At 46.7% G+C, this 18,502-nt stretch overlaps 1 protein-coding gene across 1 annotated transcript in view; it reads left to right on the top strand.

Moving 5' to 3' along the window:
- Positions 1-4,036: 4,036 nt before the first annotated feature.
- The window catches only part of MCOLN2 (mucolipin TRP cation channel 2), a 278,993-nt gene continuing 264,527 nt past the window's right edge, over positions 4,037-18,502 (top strand). The window contains exon 1 of the mRNA XM_069232279.1: positions 4,037-4,271. Coding sequence (XP_069088380.1) covers positions 4,096-4,271 — 176 coding nt within the window. The 5' untranslated portion in view covers positions 4,037-4,095. The remainder of the gene's footprint in view (positions 4,272-18,502) is intronic.

Here is an 18,502-nt window from a genome sequence, read left to right on the forward strand (position 1 = left end):
TGTACAGACCACTGGTGGACCTGTCGATAATGGAAGACAGACACATCATTATCACTTACAGACTTGATCGTGCCACAATCCTGGAACTGTGTGCCCAGTTGGAGCCAGACCTGATTTCAGCTATCCACCATCCCACAGGAATCCCCCCTCTAATGCAGGTCCTGTCAGTACTCCACTTCCTGGCAAGTGGGTCTTTTCAAACAACAGTGGCCATTGCATCAGGGATGTCCCAGCCTATGTTCTCAAACGTGTTGTCCAGAGTGTTGTCTGCTCTGCTGAAACACATGTGCAGCTACATCGTTTTCCCTCAGGTGGAGGATTTACCCACAGTGAAAGGTGACTTCTATGCCCTGGGACATATCCCCAACATCATAGGTGCCATTGATGGGACACATGTGGCCTTGGCACCCCCCGCAGGAAGTGAAAAGGTGTACAGAAACAGGAAGAGCTACCATTCAATGAATGTGCAGATGGTGTGTTTGGCTGACCAGTACATCTCCCATGTGAATGCCAAGTTTCCAGGCTCAGTGCATGACGCTTACATTTTGAGGAATAGCAGAATCCCTTATGTGATGGGGCAACTCCAGAGGCACCCTGTGTGGCTAATAGGTGAGGACAAGGACCCTATACCCTGTGAATAGTTGTCTGGGTTTGTCCCTAAGGGTTAGTGTGTGCCTAACAGTTGTCCCTCGACATTTGCAGGTGACTCTGGGTACCCCAACCTGTCATGGCTACTGACCCCAGTGCCAAATCCCAGGACAAGGGCAGAGGAACGCTACAATGAGGCACATGGGTGAACTAGGAGAGTGATAGAAAGGACCTTCGGCCTCCTGAAGGCCAGGCTCCGGTGCCTCCATATGACAGGTGGTTCTCTCTACTACTCACCAAAGAAGGTGTGCCAGATCATCGTGGCCTGCTGTATGCTGCACAACCTGGCTTTGCGATGACAGGTGCCTTTTCTACAGGAGGATGGTCCAGAAGGAGGTCTTGTGGCAGCTGTGGAGCCTGTGGACAGTGAAGAAGAGGAGGCAGAAGAAGAGGATATCTACAACAGAAACAACGTGATCCAGCAATACTTCCAGTGAGACACAGGTAAGAAGACATCACTGCCTCCTACATCTCATACAATTGTTAGACCTATCATATGTTTGTCACTTTCACCCAGTGTATGGACCCTGACCTGTCACTTTGCCTTTCCATTTCACAGATGTGGGTCCCACTGTGTGACCTTTGCTATGTTACCTCATGGACTAGAGCTGTGTGACATAGGTATGTTGACAATACAATGGACATTGCTTAGTTCCTTAGTTATAGCAAATACACATTTGTGAAAGCACAGACTGACTCCAGCTTGTTTTGTGATTCAAGGGTGTTTATTTAAGTGCAAATTAGTGAAGGGGGTTGGAAAATGGTCAGGGGTGATGTGGAGGATTGTCCATGGCAGAGTCCAGTTATTTGTCTCACAGGTGCATTGTCCAAAGGGGCATAGGAAGTGGAGCTAGGGCAGTTTAAGGATGGAAAGGGTGACGAAGTGGGATAGAAGGATGACATTCAGGGTGGTCTCATTTCTTGGCGGGGGTCTTGGCATTGTTCTCTGTCTTTGTCCTGGATCTCAGGGACCGTTTGCGGGGTGGTTCTCCATCTGCAGGGGGTAGGGTGCTGGTACCATGGTCCTGTGGCGGTGCCTCCTGTCCACTAGCGCCGGCGGAGGTGGTGGGCAGTTCATCATCGAGGCTAGTGTTAGGGGCCCCTTGTTGTGCCACAGTGTCCCTCCTGGTGTTCACAAGGTCCTTCAGCACCCCTACAATGGTGACCAGTGTGGTGTTGATGGACTTGAGTTCCTCCCTGATCCCCAAATACTGTTCCTCCTGCAGCCGCTGGGTCTCCTGAAACTTGGCCAGTACCGTTGCCATTGTCTCCTGGGAATGATGGTATGCTCCCATGATGTTGGAGAGGGCCTCGCAGAGAGTGGGTTCCCTGGGCCTGTCCTCCCCCTGTAGCACAGTAGTCCTCCCAGTTCCCCTGTTTTCCTGTTCCTCTGTCCCCTGACCCGTGTGCCCACTGCCACTTCCACTGCCCCCAGGTCCCTAATGTTCTTGGGTTTGTGGGTTTGCCTGGGTTCCCTGTAGTGGTGGACACACTGCTGCTTGACGTGTCCTGGGGACAGTGGTATGGGCCCGCTAGGTGGGTGCTGTGCTGGTGTTTCCTGAGGGGGGAGGCTCTGTGGTGGCATGTGCCAGTGTGTGGGGAACCGACTGTCCCGAGGTCCCAGATGGGCCGGGCTGGTCATCTAGACCCAGTTGGACAGAGCTGCTGTCATCACTGTGGGCCTCTTCTGTTGGGGGGGGTGGACATGTCTGGAAACTCCTGTCCGGTGACGTTGGGTAGGGGTCCTGCAGGGGTTTAAAGGCATGATTATTGCATCTGTGTGTGCCATTGTGTGCAATGGGTGGGTGACCCTGTACCCCAGTGCTTAAATTTTTGTCTAGGACCTTGTGTGATATTTGGTTTGGGGATCTGTGTGGGTATCTGTAGTGGACATGCTTTGGTGATGGGTGTCCATGCTTTGGTGTTGCATGCAGGGCTTGGTGTTGGGATGGGTGGCTTGTGATAGTGGGACATTTGTGAGGTTTTGGAGTGATGGGGGCGAGGGTGAGGGTGGGGTATGTGATAGCATGCAGGTAGGGTGGGGGATGTAATAGTTAAGATCTGACTTACCAGAGTCCATTCCTCCTGCTACTCCTGCGAGGCCCTCCGGATGCAGTATAGCCAAGACCTGCTCCTCCCATGTTGTTAGTTGTGGGGGAGGAGATGGGGGTCCGCCGCAACCTCTGAACTGCAATCTGGTGTCTTGAGACCACGGAACGCACCTTCCCCCGTAGGTCGTTCCACCTCTTCCTGATGTCATCCCTAGTTCTTGGGTGCTGTCCCACTGCGTTGACCCTGTCTACGATTCTGCGCCATAGCTCCATCTTCCTAGCAATGGAGGTGTGCTGCACCTGTTATCCGAATAGCTGTGGCTCTACCCGGATGATTTCCTCCACCATGACCCTGAGCTCCTCCTCAGAGAACCTGGGGTGTCTTTGCGGTGCCATGGTGTGGTGTGGGTGGTGTGTGTTGTGATGTGTGAGGGGATGTGTTTGTGTATGTTGTGTGAGGTGCGTGGATGTTGTGTGAGTGATGGTGTTGTGTGCCTGTGGATGCCAGTTTGTTGATGGTGGTGTCTCTCTCTGTGCTTCATTCTAAATTTTTGTCGTAGGTGTTTGTGGGTGATGTGGGTGTGTGTTTTATATTGTATTGGGTGTGTGGGAGTGGTGTGTGTATGTGTATTTTGATTTGTCCAATGTGGTTGTGTTTTGTAAATGTGTGTGTATTTTGAGCGCAGCGGTGTGTATTGCCAATGGAATACCGCGGTTGAAAGACCGCTGCGTGGATTCGTGGGTCGTGATAGTGTGGGCGTATTCTTGTTGGCGTGACAGTGGAGGTTTTGTTATCGCTAGTTTATCACTGACCTTTGGTGTGGCGGACTTGTGTGGGTGTCTAGATTTTGGCAGAGTCCAGCCTGTGGTTCGTAATAGCTGTAGTGGATTTCCGCAGCCGCAGCGGTGTGTTGGCGGTTTTCTGCACGGCGGTAAGCGGCATTTACCGCCAATGTTGCAATGTGGGCCTTGGTCTCCTTCAGGGGAACCCACAAAGTCTGGGTACCTCTAGAATTCCTAGGATGTTAAAAAAAGAAAGGTCAGAAATTTGGAGTGGGTAGCTTATGTGGACAAAAAGTTATGAGGGCCTGAGCGCAAACTGCCCCAAATAGCCAAAAAAAAAAGGCCTAGCACCGGAGGGGAAAAGGCCTGGCAGCGAAGGGGTTAATGTGACTAATTATTGAAGAGTAACCTGAAATTTGATGATGGGTGTGCCTGTCACCGTCTTTTCAAGCGTAAGTCTGGTGTGCCTGTCACTGTTTTGACATGCACCTGTAAGGTGTGCCTGTCACCGTGTTGTGTATATCCATCTGATTCCTGATAGTACGTGCAAAACGCAGTACAATGAACTTTGGTGCTCATAAACTTTTCATATTGTGAATTCCCGACGTCTAAAATGGCCGCAAACGCGCTGTACGTATTTCACAGTAGGGTTGGGCTTGTTCTATGGACGTCCTGTGCGTGTTTCTACGTACCACTGCACCTGAACTTTTCCAGAATGCCGGATCAGCGCGAGAACTTTTTCAGAATGGTAATGCCGACATCTGTGCGGGTGGCCTCGAGCCTTTCCCGGTAAGAAACTTATTTTAATTCCAAATAGTAACCACAATTTTCAGTTTTTAAAGTGACACCACTATCGTAAGCGGGGAGTAAACAGTTACGCACTGCTTTTAAACATATTCTCATTTTGTATTTTAGAAAACACACTGAAATACTTTTAGAAAGCATGCTGAAATACTTGCCGATGTCTGTTCCGATGCTGGGGTTGATGTATTTTCTATTCGTGGGTATAAGTAATTCCTCCGCTCGTTGCCAGTCTCGTAAATGATGATACTTCAGGATAAGGTTTATGAGTTCTTAATTCAATCCCAGCTAATGTACATACTTGAGCAAACACTCCCTTGCTCTACCTCCACCAACCTCGTTCTACGTTCTGTCTTAAGCGTTCTACCCTATCACGTTCTACATTCTGTGTTCTACATTGTACAGTTCTAACTACCCCATTACCACAAAACACTACAATGGACCAAAAGGTTGATTAGTCGAAGTATCAACTTGACTGCTTTCATTTCAGGAGGTAAACAAACCTCCCTGATATCTAGAACCTGGAACCAATTAATTCTAGGTGTTGGGATGGATGAAAATAGGGCCTTTTGACCTTGATAATTAACCTATGTCATACCATGTGCTGAGAGAGTGAATTAGATAATCGTTAAGGTAGGAGTGTTGCACGATTCCTGAATTGTGAAGGCGAACTACTACTGATGGTAATATCTTGGAACATATATTTGAGGCAATAGTTACCATGAAGGCAAGGCCTCAGACTGCTCGTGGACACCTTGAACACAAAAGCCCCAGAATTGCTGACATTCTGGATGGATAAATACATGGAAATATGTAACCTGTTTTATGGCGGCCATCCACTGTTCTGGAAAACTGGATCACTGATTACTGTGGGTTCAAAATGAGGAGGGCTAGTATTTTCCCTTGCCTGCTGGCATTCAAGGACACCTAGGCAGGTTTTACTGAAATCATCTTTGATAGAATTATGCTGGCTTAACTTTACTTTTGAATGTTTAGGTGGGCTTCTTACTTTTAAAACCTTACCACAGTCTTTCAATTGGTTACCAAGAAGCTAGGAGCCAAGAAAACGAAGTTGCAGAAGACAAGCTTGTGGCATCCATCAGCTTTCCTGTCTCTTACATATATTTTATGGCATGCTGCACTGAGAACAACAGATGTTTCAGGATGCTACAGGGTAATCCGGACCAAAACGTTTGTGCTAACTTCATTACCAGATTGAGAAGCAGCAGCAACCACCCGGAAATCTCTGACTAATGACTGACTAGCATACTTGGCCTTAAGCTTATGTCCCTGCCTTGTAGTTAGGTTAAGACATCTGTTTGAGTGCAGCGTCACCTCGTCTGTCCACCAGCACTGAGACCAAGACATACTCACATACCACAAAGGATAGACCTGCTAAATTTGATAGCCTAGGATGGAACTTGTCAACAGCAGGAAGCTTAAGTTACCAAACATTTGGGTAACATTCTCATGATGCTTCTAATACCTCAGAAGGTTACTGATCTCTAGGTTTACTGGAAGACTAGGAAGAAGATTAATCTGAAATTGTTGAAAAATTCTAAACTCCTGTTCAGTGCTCAGCTGACAATTTTTTTTGCCAAAAGCATAAAAACTATATGCAGTGCTGAGCACAGAATCGGGGAATTCCCTTCATACTTACTGGATGGACAAGGTGAAATCGAAGAAGAGCCTGAAGACATGGATGAAAAGGCATGAGCTTCCTGTGGCATATGATCTTCCACTGGAGTCTTCCCTGATTTCTTGAGTATTTCATAGCGTGAGGAAACAAGAAACTGTATGAGGTGTAATGGCACCGAAAGTTAGGATGCCTCGGAGTCACCTGTGTTGAATTGGCAGTTGGTAACTTTAAACAGCTGTGGGTGGACCATATGTGTATGCTCATTTCACCCATCCTTGACACAAGCACATACTGACATCCACCTATTTATAAGCACACACATACATGCACATACTCACTGCCACCTATTCACAAGCATACATGCATGTATATACTCACAACCACCCATTCACAAGTACAAACGAATGCTCATAGTAACACCAACCCATTTTCAAGCACACACACGCACATACTCACACCCATCCATTCACAAGCACATAAACACACACCTACCTGCACCCATTCACATACACACACAGCCACAAATACACATACATTCTTACATACAGATGCACCCAAACATTCAATGAAGCACTCATCTGGCAAACCATGGAGGCAGGAGTCAGGACAGGTAGGTGTCAGCAGAGAGTTGCACAACAGCCCAGGAAGGAGCTAGGGGCTTCAGCAAGGATGCAAGAATTGTCTGAACCCGCTCTTCCTCAAATTGGTTAACCTTAACAAGGGTCAGTGAATGAGATGGGGACCTTTCTTAACTGGTCATAGAGTGGGAAAGGGTTACTGAAACTTGCTGATCCTGCCCCATTCTGTGAAAAGTTGAGAAAGGGTGGTGTGATGCGTCACTGATTAACTGTCAGCCCTGCTCACTTCAGGGCTTAAACATAAAGCATCCACGGCTAATGGTCCCCCTTTGTCATCGTGCGAGGATCCTTTAAGGACTTTCCTGTCCTGGGATGTCACTGTCCTCAGGACTGTGAGATCGTATGCTGAGTAAACCATGGATGTGTGACACCTGTGCATTAGCGCATATAGTGCTTCTTACTTGCTTGTATTCTGTGCTCTATTTTAACTCTATGCAGTAAAAGAAACACTGAAGGATAACAAAAACACAGGTAGCTCTTAAATACGGAGCCTGCAAAGACCCCTCGGTAGCCAACAACCTGACGCTGTAACTTATGTAAAATCAAAGTCGCAAAGACATAAGCAGACAGATGCATTCTTTTATTTTGAAGCAGTACATGGACCCAAATTTAAGTCAAAGGTAGGTCACACAACTTAACATAAAACAAAAAAGTGAATCTCATATCTTATACCCAAAGATTTCTCCTGTTGTCACTTCTCATTGTGGTAGTCCTCTTCACAAAGGATAAAAAAGACTATTGCTAGGGACTGCCTTCTTTAAATGCAAAGGAAATAACTGCATCTCTCTTTCAGTACTACTTGGCTTATTTTTGTGCGAGGATCCCAGCCACCTCGCAATACGCGCCTAAAGATGGGTACTGAAAATTTAGAGGAAATAAAGGGCCACTTCCTCACCGTTCGACTCTGCCTCTTTGGAAGCAGCTTGTCCCTGGCTCCGTCCTGAAATACCTTTCAAGGGTTGGGTATTTAGAATGAGTAAGATCAGCTAATACTAATAAATGATCCAGTTTATTTGTGGCAATCCCTGGTACACCACATTGAAGCACAAGCTTTGAAACATTTTATGTAACACACCGATCTGATGAAGACGCCCAGCTTCAACATCTGCTCTCAGAGGAAAATCAACTGAAGCCCTGCTACCTGGAGCACATAGTCAAAACAAAATGACCTGGCCTAGACAGAATCTGTGATGCTGTCAGATTAGAGAAAACAGACATAAAAACAAGATGTGACGTGGTCTCTCTCCCCTTTGACTTTAAGTGACACAGTGGAATCCCTGAGGGAAAGAAGATATCTTAAGTGTGGAAATGATGCAAGCTTAGTCACCTGGTGCCCGGGATGGAGTGATTACCTCATTCAGATAAGGACTGGAAGAGGTAGGATTGATATTGCACAGTTTCTCCCTTCATCACCCAAGTAGATACTATAATTGTTCTTTGCCATGTATACAGCGCACGATCTGCCATTGTTATTGGAATACGGCAATTTTGGTTATCTGAGGATGACTTTCTAAAGAGGTTTTGAGCTTTCTATTGCAAACCGTAGGCTGGTAATGAGGGAACCCTCTCTCGGGTCCTGCACCCCATCCAAAGCTCCACCTAAAAGATTTCCTTCCTGCAATATCCTACATACTCTTACTGCACTCCACCATCCGCTTGGGCTGTAAAGGGGAGATTTGGGATCCACTCATCATTAACATTCCACCTCATTCGTTCTAGGGTCACCTTTGTTTGGGTAGATGATAACATAATGTTATGACAAGAAAGGGAGAATTTAAATAATGAAGATTACTAGTAAGGACTGTAACCCTCACTGCTTCGTTGTTTCTCCTGTTTCAGACTGAGAGGAGACGAAATGAAAGGAATGCCAAGAATTCAGCACTCTTAGTCTGAGTAACAGATTTATGAAGGGACTCCCAAAAGGTTCATACAGGGAATGAATAATGTGAACATTTATGTCAAAAGTAGCAACACAAGTGCACTTCTGAAAATAATCACAGCAGTAGAATAATTATCATAGAAACAAACACTTCAACCGTGGATAAAATATCTATATATAGTGATTATGTATCCATGCACAACGCAAAGATGAAAATAAGAATTAAAAATGCATCATCATGGGGCTTGACATAGACATCATCTCTTTGCCAGCTTCAAGTCGTGAACCCAAACGACTGCAAAAAGAAACAACTACACTCAATGGGACTCTAGCAAGGAGTCCCCTCCCGGAAATGAGTTCTGTCTATCCCCGGTCGTCAAGATACCCTCTTATATACTTTAAATAAGCTGGAGAGGAGAATTCTAGAAACTCTTCCTCCAGTACAGTAATTTGATGTTCAAACGCTGGCTGTACCAGGTCAGTGTTGAAAGAGCACGTTAGAGATTGGCCACATCCCAAGGTCCTCTCCCAAGACCAAACTGTTCCCTGCTGTACCATAAACATTCTCTGGTACGTCCTTAACTCTTCCTCCCTTCTCCCTGTTATGTCCCTGCCTTGGTGAGAAAGAGCAAGAGGAGCGAAAAACATGTTGTATAAGTTGTGCGCAGAAAAATACATGCACCACCAATATGACCGTGTTTGAAGCTAAGCTAAGCACAAAATTGAGTCAGTGGTCAAGATGGAGCCGTAGTTAAATACAGATAGCGTTACACTCGTCCCAGTCCGTACTCCAATGAGATTATACCCAAGCAGCATGCTTTTGTTGCATGCAGATATTAGCAGTGAAGCAGCACTCCCTTTAGTACATCACTATGATCAAAGGAAACAAGCCATAAGTGAATCAGTTTGTGGTACCACCTTACAAAAAGTAGTACTGAAGACCACCTCTGTCTCCATAGCCACGCCAAGCCTTCAGTGGGAAGTAAAAGTGGACAGATCAAACTAAGGAGCTGCCATGCACCTGTTTGAAATGGAGCACCCCCACTTTCAACCCAGGAGGCTGCCATCTCATTTGGATTTGGCCCTGGCTTTGACCTGGAAGTGCCAGCGCCACTTGACTGTATTTCAGGGAATTCAGTGATTTCAGTTATCAGCCCATGATGGATGCTGAACACTTGAAACCTCTCTTTGCCACACAAGAAGGAGGGGAGGTGCACCACAAGCAACAGCATTATCACCACTGCACCTGCACCATCCTAAAATAACAATGGTTTTACTCTGAACTCTTAAGAATTCGGGGCACCGATCGAGGCAGGGCACAAGAACATGCAGGAAGTGGGACTGGCACAGGTACCTTTTTAAGGCTCACGAAAAACAGTGGGCCATGTTACTCTTTAAGAAGGAGTGGGTGAATGGCGGGATTAAATTACAAGCTTTGACAATATCAATAGGTCTTGCCTAGCTATTCTTTACAGAGGCGCAGCGGCTGTGTAACATGGGCAAAAATAAGAAAACTAAGTGCTATGATGCAACCAGTGTTGGTCGCATGAAAGCGCTTTTTTCTGGCTGGAGGAAGGGGGGAATCAAGCACCAATAATGGGAGGGGGATGAGGCGACACTGCAAACACTATAACCTGGCCATTGTTGGTTGCATCGTATTGTTTTTTTTCCTCTGGCAGGAGAGATGGCAAGAAACAAAGATGGGAGGGGAGCAGGCAACAAAAAGAACTGTCAAACAAGGAAGGGAGGTGGGCGAGTGGAAGCAACAATGGGCAAGCAATGATGATGAGAAGCTACAATGATGGGGGGGAGAGAAAAAAAAAAGTATGCGCATCTGCCTGTTAGCAGCCGAAGGACACTTATAAAGCAATGTATTAGTACTTGGGCCAGCTCCATCGAGAGAAAGTGAAACTTACACGGCTGACCAATAAGAAGCAGGGAAATGAGAATGATGACAACGCCAACCAATGGTAAGTATTGGGCCAGCTCTAAGCCCCCTTTAAGTTTGAGTCAACCTAAGATCTCGCTAGCAACAGAGCATGCACCTAAAAATTAAATCATTTAGCTGAAGCTTTTGTATTGTGTGTCAGTCCGTAGAGTTAGGAATGTGATGTAGAGAGAATGAGGTGGTAATAGTGCTCAATACACCTCCCAACAAAGGATAAAAGCTAGAGGCAGCTTTGCCAGGCTTTAAACTTGTCACTTGCATGTCATAATATTTCACAACAGCGATGGCTTAAACCGCTGAGTCATCATACTAATTTTTTCATTACTGGCTAAATATTATCTTTATGTTTAGAGAAACTAAGTACTGTGGTGATATATCACTTTTGCTGTAACAGAAGAGAATCAAATAATGAAAGAAGCTTGTGATAAAATAGCACAGAAGGCTAATGTGGTGATCTTGACAGAACAAATAGCAGGTAGTGGAAAAACAGGCCTACTATAGCCCAATGTTAGGGGAGCACAGAGGAGTTGCCATCCTTATGTTGGGCTGGAATGTAAGGGGATTGCGCCTGTCCCCAGATCTGGCAGCTATATCTGGGATTTGGCCAACTCGGGCATGCTCAATTTTGCCTGGTGTCATTTTCCGACACCAGGACACATTTCAGCAGCGCCCGCACATTTGCTGCGTTCCATTCAGAGTAGCAACATGTCGGTGTTGAGCAGGCCTTCTTATTTACACTTCTCGCTTGGCCCAAAACAAATACTTGATTTAAAGGGACACCAGCCCTTCTTTTGTTTGAGTATAATACTCAACAGGAGCTATCTGCTGCCTTACACCTAAATGGCAAAGCATTAGAAGAAAACAAAGGTGCAGAGCTTGTTTTTTCCCAACTACTTAAGAGAAACTAGGATTCGGATACAGGTTATGAACTTTGTTCAACTCTATGTAAGAGATGTGCATGCACTGCAACAATGCAAGATTTATTTGTCTGCATGAATAATTACACAAATATAGATTTAATTGGCACATCCTATATTTCTACATTTAATTATTTTATAGCGATTCTCGTCCCAATGTAGGATGTCAGAGCTCTTTACATCCTAAACAGAAGCACAATAAACAATGCATACGTGTAAGCCAATGTACAGGAAATGTTACATAAGACCATGAGGTTTATAACTATATGTTAAAAGTGAAGCGTTGGGAGAAACACAAACAGGATTGTGGTTGTCTGTACTAATAAGTCTTTATTACATCCCAGAGGAGACCTTCTTTTGCAATCTTAGAATAACAGCAGATTGAGAAAAAACAATAGGTAGTAAAACTCATGCCTTACAGTTTGCATGCAGCTCGTTGATGCTGGTAAATACAGCATTGTGTTATGTTAGAAGGCTTGCAACATAGGAACTGGAAGTAAGAAAACAATCTCAAAAGCAATAGCCCACTTACCTATCTAAATAAAGAAAACGAATTTGTGATCTGCATGTTACACTTAGCAGGCACACTAACAGTCTTAGCTACTTTATGAGGAAAAAAACTGTGACTAGCTAAAACACAGAGATCTCCAGAACTGCTTTAACCTCCTAGAGTTATCTTACTGCTATTATATTGCCCTGAAAATTGTTGGGCACACGAGGACCTCTGAAGGAGTAGTGTTAACCCTGTAAGATATTTCAAAATACAGACTCTTTGTGCCCAATTAAGTAATCAAGGCAGATTTACTGTCACACATGTCCTTGTTGCCAGTTATTCTTTGCATCAGATCTTTTTTTATTAAGTATTTAAGTTGACTGTCAGACTCTGGTTTTAAACTCCACCACTCGTGACTCAATCCCCTTCATTCTGCACCCGCCTGCAAGGGGATCTCTAATCCGCCTTAAAAGTGAAGACAGGGTGCCGTTTGCAGAGAGAAACACAGAGCAGCTTTTAACAGCTGCTTTGTATTTCTCTTAAATACACTGCCCTCAGAGCAGCCCGAGTTCGCGGCTGCCCTAGGGGCAGTGCATACATGCTAATAGGGCATATTTTCATTGTTGGCGCCAGGCGCACCTTTTAAAAGCTGCACCCAGTGCAAACGATGAAAATGCACTGCATGTATGATCCACCCCCAGGTGTCCCTTTGGGACCCTGTGGATGGCCTTCTGAAAGGAGGTGCACCCCTAGTATTGTTGGGGCAGGCCAGGAGTAGGTAGGTAGGCAGGGATTGGTTAGTTGGTAGGTGGGGGAGGAGTTTCAGGGCGTAGTTGGCCACTTCAAGGAATTACAGGGACAGTTAGGAGTGCTGTGGTCCTGTAATGATGGTAGGTGAATCTTTAGGCATTGGGTTTTTTCACATTATTGATAACAAGGCTGTATATAAAGCATTGCTGAAAAGTGAAAGTATGGCTGAAGACATTGATATTGCAGATTTTGTGTGCATCCGAGTGTGATGACCTCATTAGGCCCAGCATGCTCAACCAAGGGCAGCCGGCCTCAAGAGACCATGTCAGGAAGCTGCAAGCAGTGTGGCTGCAGCGGTCTTGGCATGCTTGCCCCCTCACACAGAAATAACCCTGTAAATCTAGAGGTGGGCAGGCCCCAGAAGGAGTAAGTAGGAAGAAATTCCCCTTAGGGAGTGCAGCGTCTTACAGGAATGCTGAGCTTGAAACCAGACAAGCCATGGGGGGGAAGTTGATAATGAACTCTCTATCCAGTGGATGTGCCCTGCTAGACCACCACCGGCAATACACACAGCCAGTGGTTTGGCAGTTCAATATTGGTCTTTCCAAAGGCGTCCCACCCTCCGGTGGGGGGGTGTCATGAGCATGAGGCCAAGGGATTCGCTTTGGAGCACGAAACCCATGCAAATACAAGCAGAACAGAAAGCTCTTAAAGCTGCTCCACCACTTCATACTGGGCTGTTTCATCCATAACAATGTTTATAGGGCTAAACACATGCCAGGTGTGAATTGTAACACTACAGACTCATTGTCTCATTGACAGTGGCAGAGATTCAGTTAATTTGGGGCCTGGAGCAGATGCATTGAAAACGCAGGTACCAGCTTTTTTTCTGGGAACTGGGAGACTGAGGATTTTAGGTTTGGTAGACAAGTCAACTACACAGAACAACAGGTCAGCATATAGACAAGCTTGGGAGGAATTTCTGGATTGTGATGCAATAAGGAGAGATACATATGTGAAGAGCTTGAAAAAACAAAGGAAGGGTGTTACACATTTTATCATGTGCAATATTGAGCAGGACAGGTCAGCCAATACCATAGCGGGTAAATTATCAGGCATTGCCTTTTATGGAAAATTATTTTGGGGTTACGAGCCCAGTGCAGGTGAAATGGGTAGGAGAATGTTGCAAGGTTGGACTAAGGAGCAATAGAAACAAAGCAAGACGAGGGAACCAATTACCATATGTTAGTTTGCGAACTGAGTGATATGTTGCAGTGATTTTGAGTTCTTGTTATTTGAATTGTGTAGGAAGTTGGCTCTGTATATACTATTTCAAAGTAATAAATAGTGTGCACAGAGTCCAAGGGTTCCCCTTAGAGGTAAGATAGTGGCAAAAAGAGAGAATTCTAATGCTCTATTTTGTGGTAGTGTGGTCGAGCAGTAGGCTTATCAGAGGGTAATGTTAAGCATTTGTTGTACACTCACAGGCAATAACTGAGGAACACACACTCAAAGAATTACTCCAGGCCAATAGGTTTTTGTATAGAAAAATATATTTTCTTTGTTTATTTTAAGAACCACAGGTTCAAGATTTACAAGTAATACTTCTAATGAAAGGTATTTCACTCAGGTATTCTAGGAACTTTGAATAATCACAATAGCATGTACAGTTTTGACAAAAAGGGCAATAAGCTATTTTACAAGTGGACACAGTGCAAAAATCTACAGTTCCTGGGGGAGGTAAGTAATTGTTAAGTTCACAGGTAAGTAAAACACTTACAGGGTTCAAAGTTGGGTCCAAGGTAGCCCACTGTTGGGGGTTCAAGGCAACCCCAAAGTTACCACACCAGAAGCTCAGGGCCGGTCAGGTGCAGAGGTCAAAGTGGTGCCCAAAACACTTAGGCTTCAATGGAAATAGGGGTGCCCCGGTTCCAGTCTGCCAGCAGTACCCGCGTCCTCGGAGGGCAGACCAGTGGGGTTTTGTAGGGCACCGGGGGAGGGGGGGGGGGACGACACAAGCAGGCACAGAAAGTACACCCTCAGCGGCACAGGGGCGGTCGGGTGCAGAGTGCAAACAGGTGTCGGGTTTCAGATAGAAATCAGTGGGGAGACCCGGGGGTCTCTTCAACGATGCAGGCAGGCACAGGGGGTGCTCCTTGGGGTAGCCACCAACTGGGCTAGGCAGAAGGTCGCCTGGGGGTCGCTCCTGCACTGGAGTGCTTTTACTTCAGGTCCTGGGGGCTGCGGGTGCAGTGCTGGTTCCAGGCGTCGGGTTCCTTGTTACAGGCAGTCACGGTCAGGGGGAGCCTCTGGATTTCCTCTGCAGGCGTCGCTGTGGGGGTTCAGGGGGGTCAACTCTGGCTACTCACGGGCTCGCAGTCGTCAGGGAGTCCTCCCTGTAGTGTTAGTTTTCCGCAGGTCGAGCCGGGGGCGTCGGGTGCAGAGTGGAAAATCTCACGCTTCCGGCGGGAAACATGGGGTCTTTAAAGTTGTTTCTTTGTTGCAGAAAGTTGCAGTTTCTTGAACAGGGCCGCTGTTCTCGGGAGCTTCTTGGTCCTTTAGATACAGGGCAGTCCTCTGAGGCTTCAGAGGTCGCTGGTCCCTGTTGGATGCGTCGCTGGTGCAGTTTTCGTCGAAGTAGGGAGACAGGCCGGTGGGGCTGGGGCCAAATCGGTTGTCGTCTCCGTCTTCACTGCAGGGCTTCAGGTCAGCAGTCCTTCTTCTTCTTTAGGTTGCAGGAATCTGATTTCCCAGGTTCTGGGGAGCCCCTAAATACTGAATTTAGGGGTGTGTTTAGGTCTGGGAGGGCAGTAGCCAATGGATACTGCCCTTAAGGGTGGCTACACCCTCTTTGTGCCTCCTCCCTGAGGGGAGGGGGGCACATCCCTATCCCTATTCCTATTGGGGGAATCCTCCAAAATCAAGATGGAGGATTTCTAAAGGCAGGGGCCACCTCAGCTCAGGACACCTTAGGGGCTGTCCTGACTGGTGGGTGACTCCTCCTTGTTTTTCTCATTATCTCCCCTGGACTTGCTGCCGAAAGTGGGGGCTGTGTCCAGGGGGCGGGCATCTCCACTAGCTGGAATGCCCTGGGGCATTGTAACACAAAGCCTGAGCCTTTGAGGCTCACTGCTAGGTGTTACAGTTCCTGCAGGGGGAGGTGTGAAGCACCTCTGCCCAGAGCAGGCTTTTGTTTCTGTCCTCGGAGAGCACAAAGGCCCTGACCACATGGGGTCAGAAACTCGTCTTTCCGCAGCAGGCTGGCACAGACCAGTCAGTCCTGCACTGAACATTTGGGTAAAATACAGGGGGCATCTCTAGGATGTCCTCTGTTTGCATTTTTTAATAAATCCAACACTGGCATCAGTGTGCTTATTATGCTGAGAAGTTTGATACCAAACGTCCCAGTATTCAGTGTAGCCATTATGGAGCTGTGGAGTTCGTTTTTGACAAACTCTCAGACCATATACTTAATATGGCCACAACTGTACTTACAATGTCTAAGAATAGACTTAGACACTGTAGGGGCATATTGCTCATGCAGCTATGCCCTCACATGTGGTATAGTGCACTCTGCCTTAGGGCTGTAAGGCCTACTAGAGGGGTGACTTACCTATGTCACAGGCAGTATTTTGTGTGCATGGCATCCTGAGGGGGATGCCATGTCGACTTTGACTTTTTCTCCCCACCAACACACACAGTCTGCAATGGCAGTGTGCATGTGTTAGGTGAGGGGTCCCTTAGGGTGGCACAACATATGCTGCAGCCCTTAGGGACCTTCCCTGGTCACAGGGCCCTGGGTACCACTGGTACCTTTTACAAGGGACTTATCTGTGTGCCAGGGGTGTGCCAATTGTGGAAACAATGGTACATTTTAGGTGAAAGAACGCTGGGGCCTGGTTAGCAGGGTCCCAGCACACTTCTCAGTCAAGTCAGCATCAGTATCGGGCAAAAAGTGGGGGGTAACTGCAACAGGGAGCCATTTCCTTACAGATTGGCTTTGCTATGATTGTTTTTTTGGGGCTTTTAGAATTTCGGATATCTTAGGGGCTTTTAGAGTTTCAGATATTTCAGGGGTGGGCAGTTATTAATGGAGTCTCTAGTTGGCAGGGGTTTACACCTTTTCCAAGCAGGGACCCTCACTCTAGTCAGGGTACCGGAGTCACACAGCTAACCCACCACCACCACATGAAATTTTAAAGATGAAATCCTTAGTATAGTGCTTAAAACACAATCGCTCTAACTGGGGCTATCAATGTCTTCGTGCAGTCGTTCCCCACAATCTGACGCCAATCCCGGGTGAGTGTGCGCCTGTCAGAGTTGCACAGACCCCAGGTTCAGTACCTTGAAAAACAAGGAAACAAAGATGTTGCATGGAGTTGGGGAGGGGAGGCGTTGCACGAGCCAGTACAGCGTTGGTTCTTTACTGTCACTGGGGAGGTGACACGTTGGTTCCTTACTGCTAGGCAGGGGAGATGAGGCACTAGCTCTTTGCGGTTGCAGGGGAGGTGATACGGCGTCAGTGGTGAGTCGTCTGTTCCTTACAACAAGGCAGGGTCGATGAATCCAGCAGGTCAAGACATGAGAAGTCGACTTTGTGGTGTCGCAATCACACCACAGGGCCACAGGTGCTGCATCGGAGTTGGGTGCCCTGGACATCGGTGACAGGGCACCCAGGGCTCACGCTGTGGTGGAACTTTGGAGGTACTGCCACGGCGTCATGCATGTGGCATTGGTCGTGGTTGTTGCACTCTTCGAGGACCATGGCTCTGGTGCAGGCAGAGGCGCCAGTTCCGAAGTCGTTCTGGAGTCGATATGCTTGTTTCTTCTTGGTTACACCAGAACCCACTCCCAAGGGCCCAGGAACTGGATTTGGCTCCACATGGCAAGTCAGAACTCTAAGCAAGAGAGCCCAGGTGCTGGCAGATAAGACTTTATGATTGGAGGCAAGCTCAATCCAAGCCCTTGGAGAACCTTTGCAAGCAGGATGTAGAAAGCAAAGTCCAGTCCTTTTACTCCCAAGACAGAATCAGCAAACAGCAGGCCAGCACAGCAAAGCAACAGGTAGAGTAGCACTCCCTCCTACAGCATCAAGCTCTTCTTCCTGACAGAATGCCCTCAGTCCAGAAGGATTCTAACTATGTGGTGTCAGAGGTACTTGTACTCTATTCTGTCTTGGAAGTAGGCAACCTTCAAAGAAAAGTCTTTGTAGTGTACAAAATCCTACCTTTACCTACCCTGGCCCCAGACACACTCCAAGAGTTTAGAGACTGCTTTGTGTGAGGCCCTAATCAAGTGTAAGTGTCTGCTTCTGCCACCACTGCAGCTCATGAAGATCCATCAGGATATGCAGGGCACACCTCAGATCCCTTTGTGTGACTTTCTACAGTGAATTCGCAAACAGCCCAACTGTCATCCTGACCCTGACATGTATACCACAGCCAGGCAGATTGAAATTGTGAGTTCAGAGACACCAAATTCAAATCTCGATCTGCTCCCAATATGAAATTACACTTAAAAAAATATTTAAAGGCAATCTCCATGTTACCCTATAGTAGAGATAGGCCTTGCAATAGTGAAAAACGAATTTAGGATATGTCACTATGAGGACATATAAAACACACCAGCGCATGTCCTACCTTTTAAATACACTGCACCCTTCCCAGGGGGCTGACTTAGGCCTACCTTAGGGATGACTTACATGAAGTAAAAGGGAAGGTTTGGACCTGGCAAGTGGGTGTACTTGCCAGGTTGAAATGGCAGTTTAAAGCTGCACACACACAGACTGCAATGGCAGGCCTGAGACACGTGGGTGCACAATCAGTGCTGCAGGCCCACTGGTAGCATTTGATTTACAGGCCCTGGGCACACATAGTGCATGTTACTAGGGACTTGATTGTAAGTCAGATATGCCAGTCATGGATAAAACAATCATCAATACCATTTAGACAGAGA

This window comes from Pleurodeles waltl, chromosome 4_2, assembly GCF_031143425.1.
Source record: "Pleurodeles waltl isolate 20211129_DDA chromosome 4_2, aPleWal1.hap1.20221129, whole genome shotgun sequence".
Taxonomy (NCBI): Eukaryota; Metazoa; Chordata; class Amphibia; order Caudata; family Salamandridae; genus Pleurodeles; species Pleurodeles waltl.